Source organism: Musca autumnalis, unplaced genomic scaffold (genome assembly GCF_047663935.1).
Source record: "Musca autumnalis isolate F117 unplaced genomic scaffold, ASM4766393v1 scaffold_2, whole genome shotgun sequence".
Classification (NCBI taxonomy): domain Eukaryota; kingdom Metazoa; phylum Arthropoda; class Insecta; order Diptera; family Muscidae; genus Musca; species Musca autumnalis.
In genome coordinates, this window is record NW_027411755.1 from 150765148 (window position 1) to 150787328 (window position 22181).

General features: G+C 36.4%; 1 protein-coding gene across 1 annotated transcript; it reads right to left on the reverse strand.

The window, feature by feature from the left end:
• On the reverse strand, positions 1–18550 carry Spn28Dc (Serpin 28Dc). The gene is made up of 2 exons (XM_073969547.1): positions 17327–18550; positions 1–1403 (listed from the first exon to the last, which is right to left on the reverse strand). Exons 1-2 carry the CDS (start codon positions 18040–18042, stop codon positions 221–223), a joined length of 1899 nt encoding a protein of 632 aa, XP_073825648.1. The 5' UTR covers positions 18043–18550; the 3' UTR covers positions 1–220.
• Positions 18551–22181: the final 3631 nt, after the last annotated feature.

The window sequence follows — 22181 nt, forward strand, 5'->3', positions numbered from 1 at the left end:
TTCCACAAAAATTAAAGTCTTCTTTATTTGTTCGTAAACTTTTTCAAAAAAAGTTCGTATATGGCTGACTGGTACATGCTAGGAATTTACACAATTACAGTTATAATTATTAACAGCTAAGAACAAAAAAAAATAAGATAAATGAACAATCCACAACATGATTATTCTTACAGTCTAGACAATATTATATTCAAATACGGGACCACCAATCCTTAAGTCTCTATAATTCCGGTTTATTAATAACACCAAAGAATAGCGGCAATTTAGTGTGATCATTTCGTATCAATATAAGGAATGGAGTATCACCACGGAACACCACATCTGTACCGGAACGATATAAGTATGCAACAGTAGCGGCAGCTGCCTCGGTGCCTTGTTCGTCAACAGCAAAATCAACTTTGTGTATTATTTCATTGACAAAGAGATCCGATTGATAACCATTGTTGTAAAAACGAGCTGATTCAAGATTTGACAAAGCTTGTAGATTTAAATCTTGTGGCAAATTGGAAACTTGTCGTTTATCTCTTGCATTCGCTTCAGTGGTGGTTTCTTCATTATTTTCCATATCAGGCTTTTCTGTGGTTGTTGTTGTACTTTCTGTTTCTTCAATCTCACCGAAACGACTTGAAAATATTAAAGGACTTTCATTGTACCTATCAAAAAACGCTGGTTTTAAAGCTGATAGGCCTTTACGTGTAGTTTGTGGCTGAACAACAGGTGTTGCCACTGAGGAAAATAATGGTCTTCTAGCATTGTTCACGACAACTGGCAAAGGTGTTGCTGCTGCAGCTGAATTTCTACCACCAATTAGTGATAAATCACTTAATCCCGGATGAAATACATCATGTACTCCCATGGCAGGTAAAATATCATTCAATGTCATCGTACGGGTAAAATGCATTTTCGGAAATACCATAACCGTTGTCTTCATCGCCATATTATCGATCATTTGGTTAATTTTACGGGCATCTAAAACGCTCATTAAACCACGCAGTTTAAGACGTGTCGAGTCATTCGGTTGAATAATATACATCGTCGTCTCATTTCCTTTATACGGCAAACCAATAATACGACAATCGTATTCCTTGGCATCATAAAATGGAAAGATGCCTCCAGTCGCCATTAGTTTGATACGAATGGGTCTTGCATTTGGACCATCTTGATAGAAATTTTCCTCCCTTGTAGAACGTTGAAAGAATGGCGTCTCCCAAAATCCTCTGAAGTATAGTGTACTGGCCAAAATAATATTCGTTGTTGAGGATATATCTCCCGAAATCAATTCAGGTATTTTTCCATTGGTATTGTCATTTGACCATTGATTGATGTACCTAATAGCCTCTTGTAGTTTTGTTTTATAATCCAGTTGTGCAAGATGTGAAGCATAAATGGAGCCCACGATTTGTCTGAAAGGAAAAGAGAGAAAGAATAATAAATGATAACTGTCGAAAATGGATAGATAATTCCTTATTGCCTAATTCGTAAGGGGGTAAAAAGATCATACGGCTTAAACCAGTTTCTTTTCGAAACAACATATTTTTAAAGAGAGGATGACTTTTTATTATCCTAGACTTCGACAACGACAGTTTGTCAGTGAAATTAGAGGAACTTGCTTGCTTCTCCGAACGACTGGTTCAGGCCGCTTAAGTCAAGAAAATCATATGGACAACATCTGACAACACAATCTCAAGCCAAAAACACATCCATAACAGAATAAGAGAGCAAGGACAACATAGATCGAACGTTTCTTTATTCTTTTATAAGAAATGGCGCCCAACTTTGGTTGTGTTTCGGCATCAGCCGTTTAAAGGCCGAAACTCAACAGATTTTTCTTGCTTCGAGTTCTTGGCTTGGCATTTTTGGTAAAAGAATAAAAAAGGTCGAGATACATAAATGTTTGTAAATTCGTATTTCTGCTGGCTCTGGTTTTATCTCAGTTCTAGGAATGTGGCTGCGGGCCTGTATCATCAATCCTTTCCCTATAGGAGTTCAGACGGCTGCGCCATCCCGAGCGTAGTTGAACCAAAAACTAATCTGTCGTGGCAGTTGACGCTCTTCAGCTGCGAAAGATGGAAGATGTTCTCCATGGTAGAATAAATACCGGTAGGTCAAAGGTAACTGTCAAAATCAGGGTTTATATTTTTTATTGTTGTTGACATTATGCAATAATAAAGTTAGATGCATCGGTGAATTGCTCCAACAAAAAACCTCTGATGCAACGCTATATTTTAAAATTAAATAAAAACAAGTTCAAACGATTTTTATTCGCGTGGCAAAATTAAATTGTTATTTTTTAATAGCAATACTTGCGAAAGAACCATTCGTCAAATATTGATATTAACTGAAATTTGTTCCAAAAGTGAAAATTTTTGTAAAAATTCTAGCTGAAATGTATCTGCAAATCGGATGCCAGCAATCACGATGTTAGATCTGCCAAACTTGTCAAGTAGAAAATAAGAGAATGACATTTTTTTCTCTGTCATAAGTTTGGATGCAACTTTTGCTATTTTTGTAACACTTTTCTAGCAACAATATTGTTATTTTTTACTCTATTTTTTCCCACACTGGCGCCGCATGTGGTCAGCAAGGTTTCATTATTTGTACCCCAAGTAATGCCGACTAGGGATTTGGAGACCTTGTTCCTATATCTCAGCTTGTCGCAGATAGCTGTGTCATGTGTGGACGACGTAAACATGATGAGAAATGTGACCCGCAGTATCTTTGGCTAGTTTGTGGTCGGAATTCTGTTATGTACCATCGACCTTGACATTACACTCAGTGCTCACCTATGCTGTCCATGTGTTGAACAGAGTGCCCGTAGATTTGTGGCGGATATCTGAATATTCCTCGCATGGAAGGCGGCGTTCAGCCTTTCAAAAATAGTATCAGGGAAGGTACCTTACGCCAATATCGATCGTACAATCATCCGCATGATGCCGGAATACAGGAGAGGTAGAGGTTAAACAGTTTCAGAGACCACTCCACCCTATGGAACTCTCTGGTTTACTCTACTGGAAATTAACTCATTGTCCTAGAGTTCCGAACGACTCGCGTCCACACATAAAATTGAGAGATGGTTTTCTGCTCAATGTCCTCAAACAAACGTGGAGTACTTAGCAGTATCAAGGGCTTTGATAAGTCGGGCGCCACCAACACTGTCCCATCGCACGGCTTGCTTTGGCGGAGTCCTCGACTAATATGTGTGGAGATGGCAACCCATGAGCTAAAGATCGGCAACTGAATAACTATTTCTGACGCAGGGTTGCGGTAAAGCCGCAAGAGTCTTTACTAGGGGTGACGAAATCGATCTGTACGATTCGCCTTCGTAGGCTTCTTCGACTGACTTCAGTAGCGAGAACGATGTGGGCGGCTAGAGACTGGTTGAGAACGTTGGTGATATACTGAACTCTCGGATTATCAAGCTGTTTCTGCATTACAATGGAGATTCCATCAGTGCCGAAGTCTTAGGATGATTTAGCGTTCCTGGTGATATTCGCAACAACATCCATTGTAAATTGTGTTGGTTCCTCATCGGCAGGAAGATATCTAATACGATGCAGTATATTTCTCTTCGCAATGTGACTCCCGCGGTATTCGACAAAGTGTCGATTAAAATTACTTGTTCACCTCTAAGGATCAGTAAGCGTAACGTCACCAAACGTGACTGAGGTCCTATTTTCCTTCTATGCAGGGTTCTAGAGTTCCTTATCCGTTACCCACAAATTACTTATTCCTGTTTACTTTCAGTTTTAGCTCCCTGACTTGACTCTGGTGTCACTGGGATTGGCTCGACATAGCTCATTACACTTATTTCCTAATCCCGCCGGCTCTACTGGGAAATTTGGTCGTTGGCAGGTATATAGCGAGCGGCTGGAGCAGTGATGATGTCTGGGAATGTCCTCGCTTCTACCTGAACATCAGAAGGGTTGGGCAGACGTCTGACGTCTCTACATCAGCAGTTCCACATCTGACTGCTACCCACATACATTCCATGTACAAATCATTAGAGCCAGGTCTGTATTGAATAGGCCGATGCAATGGTAAAGCTAATCCCCCACAACCACTTGTGGTGCGATTCTTCCTTAGTACGTTGTAACCATCACAACGCTCTAAGATGCAGTAGTTCTTGAGCTTGGTTTCTTGCACTGGCGCGTCCTTGATAGACTTCCGACTCAAAAATGTACTATTTCCTGTGTACTATCTCCATTGAAATTAAATTACAAAAAGGATGCATTTTCAGGGATTGGAACTGCAGCGGCTGGTATTAAATTCGGCTGCTTCTGTGGGGACAGCGGGGCAGTGTCGTATTCTAATGACGACAACTCATTGGGGGCTATGTTCACGCAGCATGCAGGAAAATAGTCCCTCACATGGAGCAACCCCTGCACCCACTGGATCCGTATGTGACAAACTGAACACATCCTCCGTCCCGGCACGGACCAAACGAATCCGGAGCATGCATTCCGGGATATGCCGCTCCCAATATAGAAAAACGATACAAATGCATACTTATGTAGTTCCGGGCCAATCCGGTATTGAAAATTCGCCGCCGTGGGACTGTGAGCTGAATGAGTTTTGATTTAGAGGTTTTATCTTGTTATCTGTTTCTCTATTTGGGTTTTTGTAGTTTTTTCTTTATGCTGATTTATTTAACGTGGAATTGACATTTGAAATCCATTAGGATTTACTAAATCTAGCTATAAATAAACGTACTATAAGCTACTCGTTCAATTGTCAAAGCATTTGACATCTTTTCTCTATTGACTTTTTTGGGGATTTCCAAAATTTCAATCATCCAATTCCTCCATTCATTTCCTCGGAAATTCCCAGTATGAAAATTTTGCGATATGGCGCGGTACAACGAGTTAAGTCTTAGTCACAATTACGTGTTTTTCCCAACACAAGTGATTCAACAATAAAAAAAATTAAACGGAAGTAAATTATTATTGTTTCTGGCACTTGTTGATCATGTCAGCGTACTCTAAATAAAACTATTATACAAAATATAATTATACAAATATTAAATGTTTTTGTTTAGTTCTTTTATTCAAAATCAAATAAAAGAATTCCAAATAATGTGAGATCACTTGATAAGTCATTGAAATAATGAATTGTTCTATGTATGTGTCAGTTCGACGCTACCTATGTACATATGGTAGCGTCGAACTGACTATTGATAACAATTTCTCATTTCGTTTTTGAGAATAGCTTTGGAAATTTGTTCGGGATGTAAACAATAATCATCCAAATACTCGAATTATCAAAAATTTAAAAAAATTCGGAAACGAAAAAGGCTAAAGAAATTGTCAAAATCTGCATATCAGCCTATCTGATGTCAGCAAAAATGGTGCTAGATTCTACTCTACTAGGAGAAAATAATTCATACTATTTTTTTCTTTCCCCTTTCGCTTGCTAGGTTGGTTAAGTGTGAGTTACAGAAAAAAATAACTGCTTGTTGGAAAAATTGGCAGCAACAACAACAAAGCACGAAACACATGCGTTTGGCCGCATACACACCACAAAAGCAAAAACAAACGTTTTTACATCCCGTCTTCGCTTCTGCGTCTTCTATTACAACATACACCCATGGTGAACAAATATAAGGTAAAGTAAATACTACAACAAATACAACTCAACAACAACCACAAATGAATTTGTTTTTGTTTGTAACATTACTGTCACCGGTACATGTAAACAAAACAAGGAAATGTCTATAAATTATTGGAATTTATAAAACTAATATTTTTCACATTGAAAAAAAATTTTCTGGCACTACTCCCTCCCTACCATGCACACTGGTCCAAAATCCAATTATTCTGGAAAAAACTATTTGTACGCTCCTTTTTATTATAATTAGTTTTATTTATAATTACTGTCACAAAATATTAATTCAGAATTATTTTCACCCTGAATTTCCAAAAAAAAACGTTCAAATATATTAAACAGGGTGATCCCATTGTATGGGGCATAAACTAAAACTTTGACCTATATTTATAATTTTTGACCTATATTTATAATAATGGCCTACAAAAAGCAATAGACAAACTTACAACGGTAAGCGAATTATATGGGCTTAAAATTAACATCACAAAAACAAAATACATGATTATCAGTAGAAAGAACACATATAATAACACATCGCTGACAATCCATAACACAGAAATTGAAAAAGTAACTACCTTCAAATATTTAGGAGTATTGATAAATGACAAATGGGACATATCACATGAAATTCGATGTCGAATAGAGATGGCCAGAGGAGCATTTTATAAATACAATAAATTACTAACAAGTCATGATATCGGGCTTCAAACAAAAGTTAGATTTGTGAAATGTTACGTATGGTCTGTACTACTATATGCAGCCGAGACATGGAAAATTAAAGCCAAAGATGAAAAAAATAGAGGCATTTGAACTATGGATCTATAGAAGAATCTTAAAAATACCCTGGACCGATCGAGTAACTAACAATGAAGTTTTAAGAAGAATGAACGTGGATCGACAATTGATTAAAACGATAAAAAATAGGAAAATCTCATATTTCGGCCACATAATGAGAAATGATAAATACCGACTTATCCAAACAATTCTCAAAGGGAAAATTGAAGGAAGACCCAGTAGAGGAAGAAGAGAACTCTCCTGGCTTAAAAATATTCAAGATTGGACTGGCTACGATGACGAAAGGAACTTGTTTAGGGCGGCCAAAAATAGAGAACTGCCGACAATATAAACAACAAAAATATATATAAGAAAATATTTATATATTCTGAAATGTAATATAATTATTGTAAAACGATTTAATGTATGATCGCTTATATCCGAACAACGGATGGGCAAATAAAAGAAGAAGAAGAAGAAGAAGGTGCGAAGGGTTCAAATCTTTTAAGAAATCAAAATGCAAAATTACAGCTAAATCGGCTTAAAAATATTGCTAAAATTGTCAAATTACATTAAATTGGACCGTGGGCCTATGTCGAAAATTTTTGGTTGAAATATTCTCTGGACACTCAAAATAAAAATACCAAGTTTTCAGGAAAATCGGTTCAAAATTGTGTTTCTTAGAATTAATTTTGTACCAGCCGAATATGAAAAATTTCGGAATTTGATGTAGCCTGAAAAAATTGTGCATCATTTATCGCAACGAATCGCACCTTGAAATGATTTTTTTATTAAAGTATATACATCAAAGTATTTTTGATTTTTTTCTAACATCGAACACTAGCGATCAAAATTATTTCGGTCCATAACAATTTTACCGTTTTTTTTTTTCGGAATTAAATTAAGAGATAATTCTCCTTGGCCTACTCCCTAGTTGTGCGGGAGTTTAAAGCCATCACCAATTATGTAGACCTTGTCTACTTTTATTTGTTAATCCGATCGGATTTTATTTCTTTACGAACTCTCGTTGTTTTATATAATAGTTAAGTGAATTTTGTAAAAGTCGGCTTTATAGCACTTGGAAGCTACGAAGTCTTCTTCTGCGAAGAAATCGTATATTTAGGAATAAATCCTTGATAATTAAAACACGTGGGATGCCAAGCGAGAACTTAACACCGCCATTTTGTCAATTTTTTAAGCCCGTAGGCGTGAATTCAATAGAAATTTATGTCTGTGCTGTGAGCCGTCCGAAGACAAACTCGCAATTTTACCGTTGAAAAAAATGTAAGAATTTAACAGTGTTCCAGAAATTTGCTGATAGCTTTGTTCTTAGACCGAATTTTTATTCTGTTCATTTTGGAAAATGATTCTATTTACATTCTTCTTTCTTCTCCATAGTGAGTTTTGAGTTTTACCTTTACACTTTTACTTATTGCGATTTTATAACCCTTAAATTATCACAAAATACTGCGCACTCAACTCGATTAAAAACACAGTAAACAAATCTCTACTTTGACTTCTTCTCGTCTAACGGTAAATGCAAATTTGGAATAAACAATCATTGTTTTTGTTGTTTTGGAGTGTTTACTTCAATATTGCGAAGAAAAAAACTCAAAAGAAGAATGTCAAAAAATTGATTTTTGGCCAAAGAATTCACATTTGCGACCAATGTGCCATGTTGAGAAGCAGTTTGCCAGTTGCCCAACATCAGCATGGATTCCGGAAAATGCATTACACAACATATGTACACATATCAGTCGAGAGTGTCGTATTGACCATGACATTGAACGAGAGAAGGTCGTGCGATCTAACAGTTGTGGTGGCTCTTGACCTATCGAAGACCTTCGACAACGTTAACCTTGCGTCCAGTCGTGTTTGAAACGTTGGGCGCCAGAAATCAGAAATAAAAGTCTAAGATCCGTATAGTGAAACATGGAATTTTTCAAGTCGGGGTCTTTGACATATGTGATTTCTACATATGTGATGTCTTACATCTGACGGATATAAAAATATCCGCTAATAAATCCACTGCCACACTCCTCACCACCTGGACGGCTGAAGTGAGGCCCTTGAACATAATGGTCGAAGGTGTCCTTTTCCGGAACACTAACTACCCCAAGATATTGAATTTAATGTTCAACAGCATGTTGAAGTCGAAGACGCAAGTCAGAGATATTAGCGACAAGATCAGAAGTAGAAACAAGTTTCTCAAGTCGCTGGCCGACAGTACTTGCTGACAAAGAAGCCTCGTGTGGTCTGTGAATGTTAGCGCTACGCAGAATATTTAAACCAGTCAGAAACTTCATGAGAAAACGAAGATTTTTATCGGTGCATCAACACAACAAGATGTTGTAGATGCGGTACCTGCTTGGGTGCTATCGCAGTGAGTATCCCTGCCACAATCTAGATTACATGCTTTCCTTAATGAGGCACGTCAGAAGAAGAGATCTTGATGATCTGGAAGAAGATGTCCTAAGGTAGAAGCGAGGACATTTCGATCAACGAGTCTATCAGGCAGGCTTGAATAGCATTCACACTAACGCCGTTGCGGAGGCAGTACAAAGGTACTGTGTGATTGCCGTTCTCGGAGACCAGCTCAATCGCAAGAGGATAACTAACGCCAGCTGTCAAGGCAAACACGAGTGGTTTTAGCCCAGTTTAAGGCCTGGGTACATAAGCCGCCACCCCTGCTTACCATGTTTGCTTCTGATAAAAGAATAAAAAGAAGAGGGCAACCTGGTTCGAAATTTGCTCGGCCTTCATTATTCTTTTATTTTTATTATGTCAGAAATGAAGAAGGAAAACAAGGAAATCAGACGAGGCAGCTTATGTACCCAGGCCTTAAGATCCGAACGATGCAGCCGCTTCAATTCATATTGGACCCGATTTGATGACACGATACCCTACACATGCCCTGTATGTAGATTGGGACCGCACGACATGCTACCTGTCCCCTGATTCTTTATGGACGCATTCAATCCAGGTTGCAGAATTTTTGAATCTGGATACGGAGGAAGAACCAGATAACTGAATAAATACTAGAACGAACATATTTGCGTTTCTACAAAAACAATAACAGATTCAACTCATCTTAAACATTCTGCAGTCCTTCTGCGACTGTTTGAGCTTTTCCATCTTCAGATATTTTCTAGAAGACACGGCCTGATATTCAAAGCATTCAAGGTGTTTGTATACTGTGTATTTTGTTATATTTCTTTTAATACCTATAGCCCAGTCAAAATAGACATTCGTATAAGGGGGAAATAAGGTGGAAAGCTAGATTTAGCCATTAGAAGCAACATCCTAAAAGTCCACATCGATCCCATTTGTGCAAAAAAAGTTATTCAGGGTCAAAGGTTTTGGGACTGTTTTTAGATTTTTTAATCATATCCCGAAAACAGGAAGATTTTTCAGAAGTATGCTAAAAAAAAGTTGAAGATTATAAAATTTTGTACGAAATCGGTGCTTATATGATTGACATCGGAGCTACGGTTCCCGAGCTATGTGTCACGTAATATAGAAAATGCAAACAATTTTTTGTCACCTGTGCGGTAGATTGCATGGCGCCATATTTTTACACTTATTTCAAAAAATGTTCTTTCTATCAAGAAAGGCCTAACGAGAACAAGTAAAAAAGCGTTAAGTTCGGCCGGGCCGAACTTTTCATACCCTCCACCATAAAATATTCTGAACTAAAATGGAATAATTAGTTTTCATTCCTGTCCCCAACTTTAAGTGGGTACGTTAAAATGTCAGATAATGTACATAAAATGTTTCATTCGGTAGGCCCCTTTTTATGGTGCCTATATCTAACTATGTATGTTGACAATTTTTGGTTGGCTAGAAATTGGGAGGTAGCGTTATATAGGGGTTTTAATAAAACATGGACCTATGTTGACAGTTTTTGATGGGAGCCTTTAATGTCAAATAACTCCTAATTCCGTTAAAAATTGTAGCTAGAATCCTCAAAATACCGAAAATCGGTCCATAACGTGGGAACTTCAAATGTCATTAACAGCTAGTTCGGAGGTATGTGGGCTATACGAAAATATGAACTTAAATGAACAATTTTTGTTGGCTTTTAAATTTCAAATTACAGAAAGTTCGTCCAAAAAATAAAGCTAAGATACGGAAAATCGGGAGGTTTGTTTTGGGGCTATACCAAAACATGGACCTACGTTCGGTTAAACATTTTAAGTAAAATCTTCAAAGTACCGAAAATCGGGAAGTGTCGTTATATTGGGGCTATGTTGAAAATTGTTGATGCAGATGTGTGGTGACCACTACAACCTTCAAATTTCAAATTACAGTTAGTTCGGTTAAAAATTTTAGCTAAAATTGCCAATTACTGAAAATTGGGAGGTACCGTTATATGGGAGCTATATCCGAACATGGACATATGTTGACAATTTTTTATGGAGAGGTGTTGTGACCACTAAGAACTTCAAATGTCAAATTACTGCTAGTTCGGTTAATATTGTAGTTAAAATCATCAATTTACTGAAAATCGGGAGGTACTTTTATATGGGAGCTTTATCAATACATCGACCTTTATTGACAATTTTTGGTAGAGATGGTGACCACTAAGAATTTCAAATGTCAAATGTTCAAATTACAGATAATTTGGTTAAAACTTGTAGGTAAAAATCTCAAAATACCGAAAATCGGGAGGTACCGTAATATGGCGCTATACTAAAACATGTACCTATGTTCATAATTTTTTCGAATATAAGTTTTTTGGTCACTAAGTATTCTAAATATCAAATTATAGCTAATTCGGTCTAGAAATGTGACTTAAAACGTCAAAATACCTGAAATCGGGCGGTAAAGTTATATGGGGGCTATTCCAAAACATGGACCTATGTCCACTTGTTTCGTTATATAAGTTTATTGACACTTAAGAACCCTAAATGTCATTTTATAGATAAATCGGTCTGAAAATGTAGCTAAAAACGTTAAAATACCGTAAATCGGGGGTACCGTTATATGGGGGCTATACCAAAACGTGGACCTATGTTAACAACTTTTGTTATATAAGTTTATTGACATTTAAGGGCCCTATATGTCAAATGATAGCTAAATCGGTCTGAAAATGTAGCTAAAAACGTCAAAATACCGTAAATCGGAGGGTACCGTCATATGGGGTCTATACCAAAATGTGGACCTATGCCCACAAGTTTTCTTATATAAGTTTATTGACACTTAAGAACCCTAAATGTCAAACTATAGCTAAATCGGTCTGAAAATGTAGCTAAAAACGTCAAAATATCGTAAACCGGGGGGTACCGTTATATGGGCGCTATACCAAAACGTTGACCTATGTCCACAACTTTTGTTACATAAGTTTATTGACACTTCAGAACCCTACATGTCAAATTATACCTACATCGGTCTGAAAATGTAGTTAAAAACGTCAAAATACCGTAAATCGGAGGGTACCGTCATATGGGGTCTATACCAAAATGTGGACCTATGCCCATAAGTTTTCTTATATAAGTTTATTAACACTTAAGAACCCTAAATGTCAAATTATAGCTACATCGGTCTGAAAATGTAGCTAAAAACGTCAAAATACCGTAAACCGGGGGGTACCGTTATATGGGCGCTATACCAAAACGTGGACCTATGTCCACAACTTTTGTTACATAAGTTTATTGACACTTAAGAACCCTAAATGTCAAATTATACCTACATCGGTCTGAAAATGTAGTTAAAAACGTCAAAATACCGTAAATCGGGGGGTACCGTTATATGGGGGCTATTCCAAAACATGGACCTATGTCCACAAGTTTTGTTATATAAGTTTATTGACACTTAAGAACCGTAAATGTCAAATTATAGCTAAATCGGTCTGAAAATGTAGTTAAAAACTTCAAAATACCGTAAATCGGGGGGTACCGTTATATGGGGGCTATACCAAAACGTGGACCTATGTCCACAACTTTTGTTATATAAGTTTATTGACACTTAAGAACCGTAAATGTCAAATTATAGCTAAATCGGTCTGAAAATTTAGTTAAAAACTTCAAAATACCGTAAATCGGGGGGTACCGTTATATGGGGGCTATACCAAAACGTGGACCTATGTCCACAACTTTTGTTATATAAGTTTATTGACACTTAAGAACCCTAAATGCCCAATTATAGCTAAATCGGTCAGAAAATGTAGCTAAAAACGTCAAAATACCGTAAATCGGGGGGTACCGTTATATGGGGGCTATACCAAAACGTGGACCGATGTAACCCATCATCGAACATGACCTGCCTGCAAACAAAAGACACATTTTCCCAAAATTTCAGCGTCCTATCTCCATTTTTGTGGATGCTAGAGTGATTACCACAGACGGACGGACGGACATGCACAGATCGACTCAGAATTTTACCCTGATCAAGAATATATATACTTTATAGGGTCGCAAATGAGTATTTCAATGCGTTACAAACGGAAAAACAAACTTAATATACCCCCATCCTATGGTGGAGGGTATAAAAATGTAGGTCACAAAATTTTCAATAAGACTGCTCTTGACAATAAACGCCTTTGAGGTATCGTTCTTACGATACGAGTCAAACAATACCTGGAATACACTTATTACCGTGACACCTAAGAGGAAATTAACCTTAGGCGATTATTTTACACTTGTTTTGAAAACTGTAGGTTATGGTAAAAGTGATTAAAGAAAGGTTTATAGAATATAAAATTTTCTACAAGAATAGTCTTTACGCCATCTCCCTAAGACTTATAGCCCATTTAGATATGACTTCATTAGACGGATTTAGCACATTATCAGGTTTTATTTGCTAAATCCATCCAAAATCTACCAGATTTCCCATACAAAAAAAATCCTCCTATTGAGTGGATTTGTTTTAAATCTGGCATAAATCCTCGTATACAACTCTGTTTTTAGCAACATGTTGCTAGAAAATACATAAAGTTGCAAGCTGGCACAAGAAACAAGGTAGATGCATCGGTGAATTGCTACACTAAAAATAATTTAAAATGTAAAAATTTGTAAACAAAGCGGAAAAATTAAATTTGTTTTGATGTACAAAGTTGATTTTAATCAACCAAGTCTAATATTTATGATGTCTAAACGATAAAATAATTCCTTTATTTATTTTAGATGGGCAAACTGCGATAAAAAAATAATTTATTTGCTCTTTAGTTAGCATTAGTAGCATAATGTGCTAACATTTTCAGTATTATACAATACATTTGTAATTTGACGTATGTTTTTTGAGACAAATTCAATTTACAAAAAATTCTATTGACGTTTCACATTCGTTCAGATGGGCTGATGCATCTACCTTGGTAATTGTGCTATGAACAAAAATCAGCTGACTGCCATTTAAATCCTCGAAAATGTATATCTAAATGCAATGAGATTTGTACTGGATTTATTAAATCCAGTCGAGGATTTATGGCTAGTCTAAATGAGCTATAAGCACTACGCCGAATATTCAAACCAGTTAGAATGCCTCCTCATGACGCCAGTGGACCATCTTCATGAGATAACGAAGATTTTTATCGGTAAATCAATACAACTAGATGTTGTGGATGCGGTACCTGCTTGGGTGTTATCGCAGTGAACATCCCTGCCACGATCTAGATGACGTGCTTCCCTCATTCAGGCACGTCAGAAGAAGACATCTTGATGATGTGGAAGGAGATGTCCTAAGGTAGAAGCAATAATCATTCGATCATCGAGCCTATCAGGCAGGCTTGAATAACTTTCACACTAATGCCATTGCGCGGGTAGTACAAAGGTACAGTGTGAATGCCGTTCTCGGAGACCAGCTCAATCGCAAGAGGATAACGACAGCTGCCAAGGAAAAGTTAAGATCTGGACGATGCAGCCGCATCAATTCATATTGGGCCGATTTGATGACACGATACCCTAAACATGGCCTGCATGTAGATTCTTTATGGACGCATCCAATCCAGGTTACAGAATTTTTGAATCTGGATATGGAGGAACCAGATATCTGAATGAAATACACGAACGAACATATTTGCGTTTCTACAAAAACAATAACAGATTGAACTCATCTTAAATATTCTGGAGTCCTTCTGCGATTGTTTGAGCTTTTCCATATTCAGATTTATTCTTGAGGACACGGCCTGATATTAAAGCATTCAAGGTGTTTGTATACTGTTTATTTTGTTATATTTCTTTTAATACCTAGAATAGGCTCAAGTTCATATGGTATAACCCCATATAAAGGTACCTCCCGATTTTAGGTATTTGAAAGTTTTATCTAATTTTTTTCTGAACTCCCCGTAATTTGACATTTGAGGTTCTCCACAGTCACGAAACTTCTCCACCATAAATTGTCGACATAGGTTGATATTTTAGTATAGCCCTCATATAATGGTACACATTTTTCGACTGATCTACCCGTAATTTGACATTTGAGGTTCCCTGCAGTCACGAAACTTCTCCACCAAAAATTGTCAACATAGGTCCATGTTTGGTATAGCCAGAATATACCGATACCTCCCGATTCTGATTATAGGTATTTTGAGGGTTTTAGCTACATTTTGTTGAACGAACTATCTGTAATTTGACATTTGAGGTTCCCAGTAGTCACAAAACTTCTCTACCAAAAATTTTCAAAGTAGATCCATGTTTTGGTGGAGCCGCATATTTGGTATTAGGTATTTTGAGAGTTTTAGTCACATTTTTTACTATATTTTCCCGTAACTTAACATTTGAGGTTCCATGCAGTCACGAAATTTCTCCACCAAAAATTGTCGACATAGGTACATGTTTTGATGTAGCGGTACCTCCCGATTTTCGGTATTTTGAGTATTTTATTTATTTTTTACCGAACTACCTGTTTTTGACACTTGAGGTTCCAGTGGTCACAAAACTTCTCCACCAAAAATTGTCGACTTAGGCCCATGTTTAAGCATAATCTTTATATATAACGGTACCTCTTGATTTTAGGTATTTTGAAGATTTTGGCTAAATTTTTTTTCTCCACCAATAATTATCAACTTACACACTTTGATGTGGTCCATATATAAAGGTACCGGACCTAATTTAGACATTTGAGGTATCCGTGGGCCCACCAAAAATTGTGAACAGGAAAGGAAAGTTTTTTAATTAATTTCTCGTTGTAGTCGAGTTTAAGACGATGATTTTTGCAAGTGAAAAAGGAAAGCCGAAGATTCGTACCCACACAACCACCACTACTTGACATGTTTCGCCTTTGGTAGAGGCTCATCAGGCATATCGACTGTGGAGCGGCTTCACTGTCATCGAAATTTTCTTCCTTCATATGCAAATTGTTTTTCAAAGATGGATATTTGTCCATTCATTCTCTCTCATTCCTTCAAATGCAAATTGTTTTTCAAAGATGGATATTTGTCCATTCATTTGTATAGTTTCCATGACAAACGCTTAGCGCAGTCTTTGGTAGTTATGAGTTTTGGCTCTGAACGCTAACACGCCGTGACAACACTTTTTTCATGTGTTTTTAAAAGACGTGGGTTCAAACCCCAGCCCGGCTCAAACTGATTTTTATTTATTTAAAAATTTGGTAGTTATGAGTTTTGGCTCTGAACGCTAACACGCCGTGACAACACGTTTTTCATGTGTTTTTCAAACTGATTTTTATTTATTTAAAAATTTTGCCTATTAGGCCGAATATCATTATACCCTACACCACTATGTGGAAAGGGTATTATAAGTTTGTTTTGGTAAAAATTCATGTAACACCGCGAAATATTCGTCGGAGACTCCCAATGTGGTATACCAATCTTCATATCTCGGCGAGATAAAGCGATTTTGAAATGTGTGTCCGTCCGTGTGTCCGTCTGTCCATTATAAATTGTAATCAAACTACAGGCCGCAATTATGGACCGATCGTCACGAAATTTTGTATGGAGGTCGGTTTCACATCAGAATAGATCGCTATTTTAATTGGTGATGATCGTGAAATATTTAGCGGGTGAAATGGACCAAAAACTTAATTTTTATCCGATTTTGTAGCTGCTCTGTAGGTCGCAATAATAGTCAGATCACCTCGAAATTTTAAGTAAGGTAAGAGTATATGACGAAGAAGTAGCTTGCAATTTGAGATGGCGATCAGATAATATTTAGAGGGTTAAATGGACCAAAACTTTTGTGTGAAAATTGTTAAAATTTTTAGTATACAGCTTATATCTTTATTCTTGGAAGAGATATTCCGGGCAAGTAAGCTATACTTGGAAGAGGAACGCTTGACCTTTCTATTGATGTCAATTGTATTGGTGTACATGATAAGATAACAGAGTTACAGCCTAATATACCCTGTTATTTGTTTGTAGTGTAATCATAAACACGCTAGAGGTCGCAATTATAGCACAATAATCACAAAATTTTGCACGAGGTTGGGAGTTAGGTAGAGGAAGATGCCTATAATTTTGGATGATGATCTGATATTATTTAGCGGGTGAAATGGACCATTACTTTTGTATGAAAAATACAAAAAAAAAATATTTTTGGTCTATATTTTATTTCCTGGAGGGCATATACCGGCAAAGTAGACTACATATGAAAATAGAACTACTGATCTTCCCCCCTGATGAAAATTGCAATAAAGCGAAACAATTATTATGTTGGAAATTTTGATCTGTGGAAAGCTAATTCCCAAAAGTAAAGGTGTAGGGTATTGCATGGTCGGCTCCGTCCGACTATAGCCTAGGCTTACTTGTTTTTACTATATTTCTCGTTGGAGTCGAACTTAATGACCGATGATTTTTACAAGTGAAAATGGAAAGCCGAAGATTCGAACCCATTTTAGTTCGAAGTTTCGGCTCGAAGTTTTATTTATTAATATTTACCACAAGATTTTAAAATGATTTAACTCTCACCAGATAACTTAAACTGATCTTAATACTTTTTAAATTCTTATATTTAAATAATAAAAAACAACAGTCTCCTCAGTATTATTCGCAACTTACCTATAATCCGGATTTAACGAATAACCATCCTGAACAAATAACCCATTGGCAATATTAATTGTGTGAATAATTTCTTCGCTTTTACGAGTACTAGCTGATCCTCCAATCAGTTTCTTAATGGTTGTGTAAAACCAATTGGGATGTTTTCTCATATTCGTAACACCGGCGGCACCAGCAGTGTTTACATCAAAATGTTGCATATCATCTAACATTGATGAAAATATTTGATGAAATTTCCCGGGATTGGTTGTAAATTCTGGCACATTATCAAGGCCAAGCACTGTTTTCAATTCATGATAAGTTTTGCCCTTTGCTCCGAGCATTAAGAGAGACAGAGCTGACATTAGCGAAAGTGGGGAAAAGATTTCACTGCGTGAAGCTGAGGGATCCATGAAGTTTAATTGTTGTGCCATATTGAGGCCAAATTGTAGAACATTTTCGGCAATTATGTCCGTGGCATCGACAGATGATTGCGAAGATGATATAGACGGTGGTAGAGAACTGGTTGATGTAAATGTGAAACTGGGATTTGATTCTGTATGCTGGGAAGGAGGCGGTGGGGAGTTCATTAATTGCCCCTGTCCCATATTAAGAGGATTTGTATTTGTTTGAGAAATTAAGCCATCTCCGGCTGCCAAATTTGCAATTGCCAAAACCAACACCAACGACGACAATGTTGGTGTCGCCCCCAACTGCCAGTTAATTAAAAATCTCATCACAGGTTATGTATTCGTTATGGCTATTTGTCCAAATAAATTCGTAGATATTTCTTTTTATAGAATCGCACTGTGTTTACTACAGACAGACGCTTCGAACTGGATTCACGTACATATAACAAAAAATTAAAAAAAAACGAAAGATGTGAAATTCTGGTTCTAACCAATCGAGTTTTATTGTTTTAATTGACGGTGTTTTTTGTATCTCGGCGGTCTAGGTACATATATATTTGTTTAATATTTCTTTTATTATAATTAGTAGAGTATAAACTATGTTTGTGTGTATATTTTAATATTTCTTTTTTTGTTTTGGTCGATGCGACCTTATCTGTTTTTTAGTTCGGATTGATTTCGCGCACCAAACCCGTCTTTAACACTGAACGTGATTCGAACAACTGATCGTTTAATAAACTAAGCTTTGCAATTTAGCTGGGCTTTAACTCTCGCACATAGCTGGAATGTGTATTAAACGATCTCTGTAGAGAGTAGAGATGGCAAAATGAAGAAGACACTCTACAAGTTAAAAAAAGGTACATACTAATAAAAAATACTGACAGTGACAGGTGAACATATGAAAGAATTACATCCATGGGCGTAGTCAGGAATAGCTAGGGATGGGCAGTTGCCCCCCCCCCCCCCTAGATCCTACAAAACAGTTCATTTGTATGTGAAAAGTTATAAATATTACGAAAAAACAAGCATTTGTCCTCTTTTCATTAGCATTTTAACCCACGCAAAAGAAGCCGTAAAAGATCCGATCTTTTCAGCAGCATTTGAACCCATTCCTTCGATCCAATAAAGATGATGTTTGTGTTTTTTATTTACGCACCTTTATATTTTCTTTTATTTATCTAATTATGTTGTAAGCTATATAAGGTTTATTATTTACAATAGGCTTGATGTTGTCGGAGACTCGAAATCACAACCAAAGTAAAGTATATCATACAAGTACGACTTCTAAACAATTGGTATTGTACCTAGCTCGAAATGTCGTTCAGACACTGCAATAAAAAGGAAGTCCCAATTATCGAGCTAACAATAGAATCGGACTGCACTCTTTGGTATTATAAAAATTCCCTTATCTGTTCCAAATCTGGCATAGAACGAAAACAATCAAATCTCGCTCCTCGAAATTTGAACAAAAAGTCGGAAAAGAAAAGGACCAAGAAGCTGAAAAGAAAGAAGTAACAACTTTTGGAAAGAAAATGTTTTAACTTAAAAATAAATTAATAAAGGCCTGGGTACATAAGCTGCCTCGCCTGCTTACCTTGTTCCTTGCTTCATTTCTGACATAACAAAAATAGAAGAATAAAGAAGGCCGAGCCAATTTCGAACAAGGCTGCCCTTTTCTTTTTTATTCTTTTATCAGAAGCAAGCAAGGCAAGCAGGTGAGGCAGCTCCTGTACTCAGACCTTTACGCATAAATGATATTTTCTGAAAAAGACCCTCCTCTCCTTTCGTTACGTATGATTCTCTAGAGATCACTGAAAAGCAAATCGAATTGTAGACCCCTACGTAGCGATATCATTTCTTCCCGAAATGAAGGAGTATACATTTCCAAAATTTTGTTATAAAATTGAAAGTTTTTCACGAACAAGAAATTCGTGAAGGAGTGCAGTTGGAGTCCATGTCGAAATCTGAACTGGTGTTGGGAAGATATTAGAAAAAACATTTTGCAAGATGAAATAAAATTAAAATGCGGAGAGCGGAGGAAGAAAACTCTGTTGCGGTATACTGACGGTGATAAATTACAATTTTTATATAAGTTTTTTGCTGATAAATTAGTTGTAATTAATTCATGTATTCGTTTGAATTAATAAAGAGTTTTGTTTGTCATAAAAAAACATATTTAAATACAGCATTTTTCATTTTCCAAACAAGACATGAAAATGTCATGCCAAAGCATTGGTGAAAATGACATGTCAATGCATTGGTTAAAATGACATGTCAAAGCATTGGTGAAAATGACATGTTAACGCATTGGTTAAAATTACATGCTTAGGATCCAAAAAAGAACGTCATCTTTTGGGGGTCACGCTCATATAAAATTCATGACTGAAAATGACAAAAAGATGACATGTCAGATCACTTGCACCCATGATTCAACTCATGATTTGTCATCAAACTTTTTGCTGGGCAGCACAATGTAAACATACTATTAGTTTTGTTATCAGCAAGGCCTATAGAAGGTCGGCCATTCAGAGTTCTGTTAACAACTTTTGACAACAAACTTAATAGATTCTATATTATTGTGATTTGAGTTTCTTTGTAATTAAAATCACAATAATGTTTTTGACAACAAACATAACAATCAGGTGGGCTTAGTATCCAACTGTATAAACTGTGGTTATCAGTTTTGTAAGTAGAAAAAGTACATTTCAATTCAGGTTTACCATCTCCCTTAGAGAAGAGCGCATTGTGAGAGAGCGAGGAAGAGTCAAATTGATCGCCACAGAAAAAGAACTTGTTTTTGAAATTTTGCCAATAGTAGGAAAACCCATGAACCCTAAGTACTCATGAATCACATAAACAATCGATTTTTTTCTTGTCCATTTCATTGTAAAATTATTATTTAACAGTAAAAAACACTGTTTACGTCCATACGCAAGCGTATGTACTATCATCATGTTTCAAATATAAATATAACATATGTACGTATGTATTCATTCATGTTTGTTGTTGTTTATTGTGGGATTTCTGTATATCCCATAATAAAAAATTTTAAATATATTTAAAATCTTGTAGGACAAATGGTTAAGTAATAGCGAATACTACATTAATTTACATAGCCGATCCCTTTTAAATGTCGTCATCCTTTTTGAAATCATTATGTTCACATGAAATAAGGCTCTAGCGACTGCAACATCCAAGAAATACCTGCAGCAGCTTCAAAATTAACGTTTTTTTATTTATTTTTTTGATAATGATTCAATAATAGGTGTCCTCCAATGGACCCAATCGTGTAGTCAACGATGGCGCCCAAATGTTTTCAGCTACCAAGGACAAAGACATAAAACTAGTAAGACAATGTAAAGAAACATTACCCTTAACAGAAATAATGCAGTTTGCATGGAGCAAAATTTCAAGTAATTCTGTCAGAAATGAAATTTATTGTTATTATACCCTCCACCATAATATGGAGGGTATAATTAAATTTGTCATTGCGTTTGTAACACATGGAAATATTCATCGGAGACCCTATAAAGTATATATATTTTTGATCAGGTTTTAGCTTCATTATCACATCGAAATGACTGAACTTTGGTACTTAGTCTTTATTGGGCTTATAAAACTTTCACCCAGAATTTTGTCCGTATAGACCTAGGCCTTCATATAGACACCAAAGAACGGTAACTCCATTTCCGGTATTTTGAAGGGTTTGGCCTCAATTTTCCTCCTAAATGGCTGAAATTTGGTATTTAGTCTTCACTTGGGGTATAAAACGTTCTATATGAAATTTGTCGGTATAGGTCCACGCCTATATATATTATCCCCTATAGAACCGTACCTCCCGATTTTCGGTATTTTGAAGGTGATGGCCTCAATATTCCTCATAAATGGCTGAAATTTGGTATTTACCCCCTGTTTTTGTAACTTTTTTTTTGTTCGTTCGTCTATTTTCGTAATAATTTAGGCATCCATAGCTCAGCCCACAAAGGACATACAGACTTAATTTTTCGTAGATGAGTTCCATATATAGTTAAGAATTCCTCATTTAAAAATCATTTGCGCTAAGGCGAGTAAATCGATCTACAAAATTTGACAATTCGTGTGAGAAGAATAAAAATTTTTACAAAAACTGGGGGTAAGTCTTCATTTAAGGTATACAACTTTCCATATGAAATTTGTCGGTATGAAAATTGCCATATAGCCCCCATAGAACGTTACCTCCCGATTTTCGGTATTTTGAAGGTTTTGGCCTCAATATTCCACTGAAATGGCTGAAATTTTGTATTTAGTCTTCATTTGGGGTATAAAACTTTAAATATGAAATTTATCGGAAAATGTCCACGCGTTCATGTAGCCCCCTTAAACCAGTACCTCCCGATTTTCGGTATTTTGAAGGTTATGGCCTCAATATTCCACCGAAATGGCTGAAGGTTGTGGCCTCAATATTCCTTCGAAATGGCTGAAATTTG

Excerpts from the sequence above, each read along its gene's own strand:
- Spn28Dc (XM_073969547.1), bottom strand. The coding sequence starts at position 18,042 with ATGAGATTTTTAATTAACTGGCAGTTGGGGGCGACACCAACATTGTCG. Across the intron at positions 1,404-17,326 it reads TCGTTAAATCCGGATTATAG|ACAAATCGTGGGCTCCATTT; the intron begins GTAAGTTGCGAA and ends TTTTCCTTTCAG.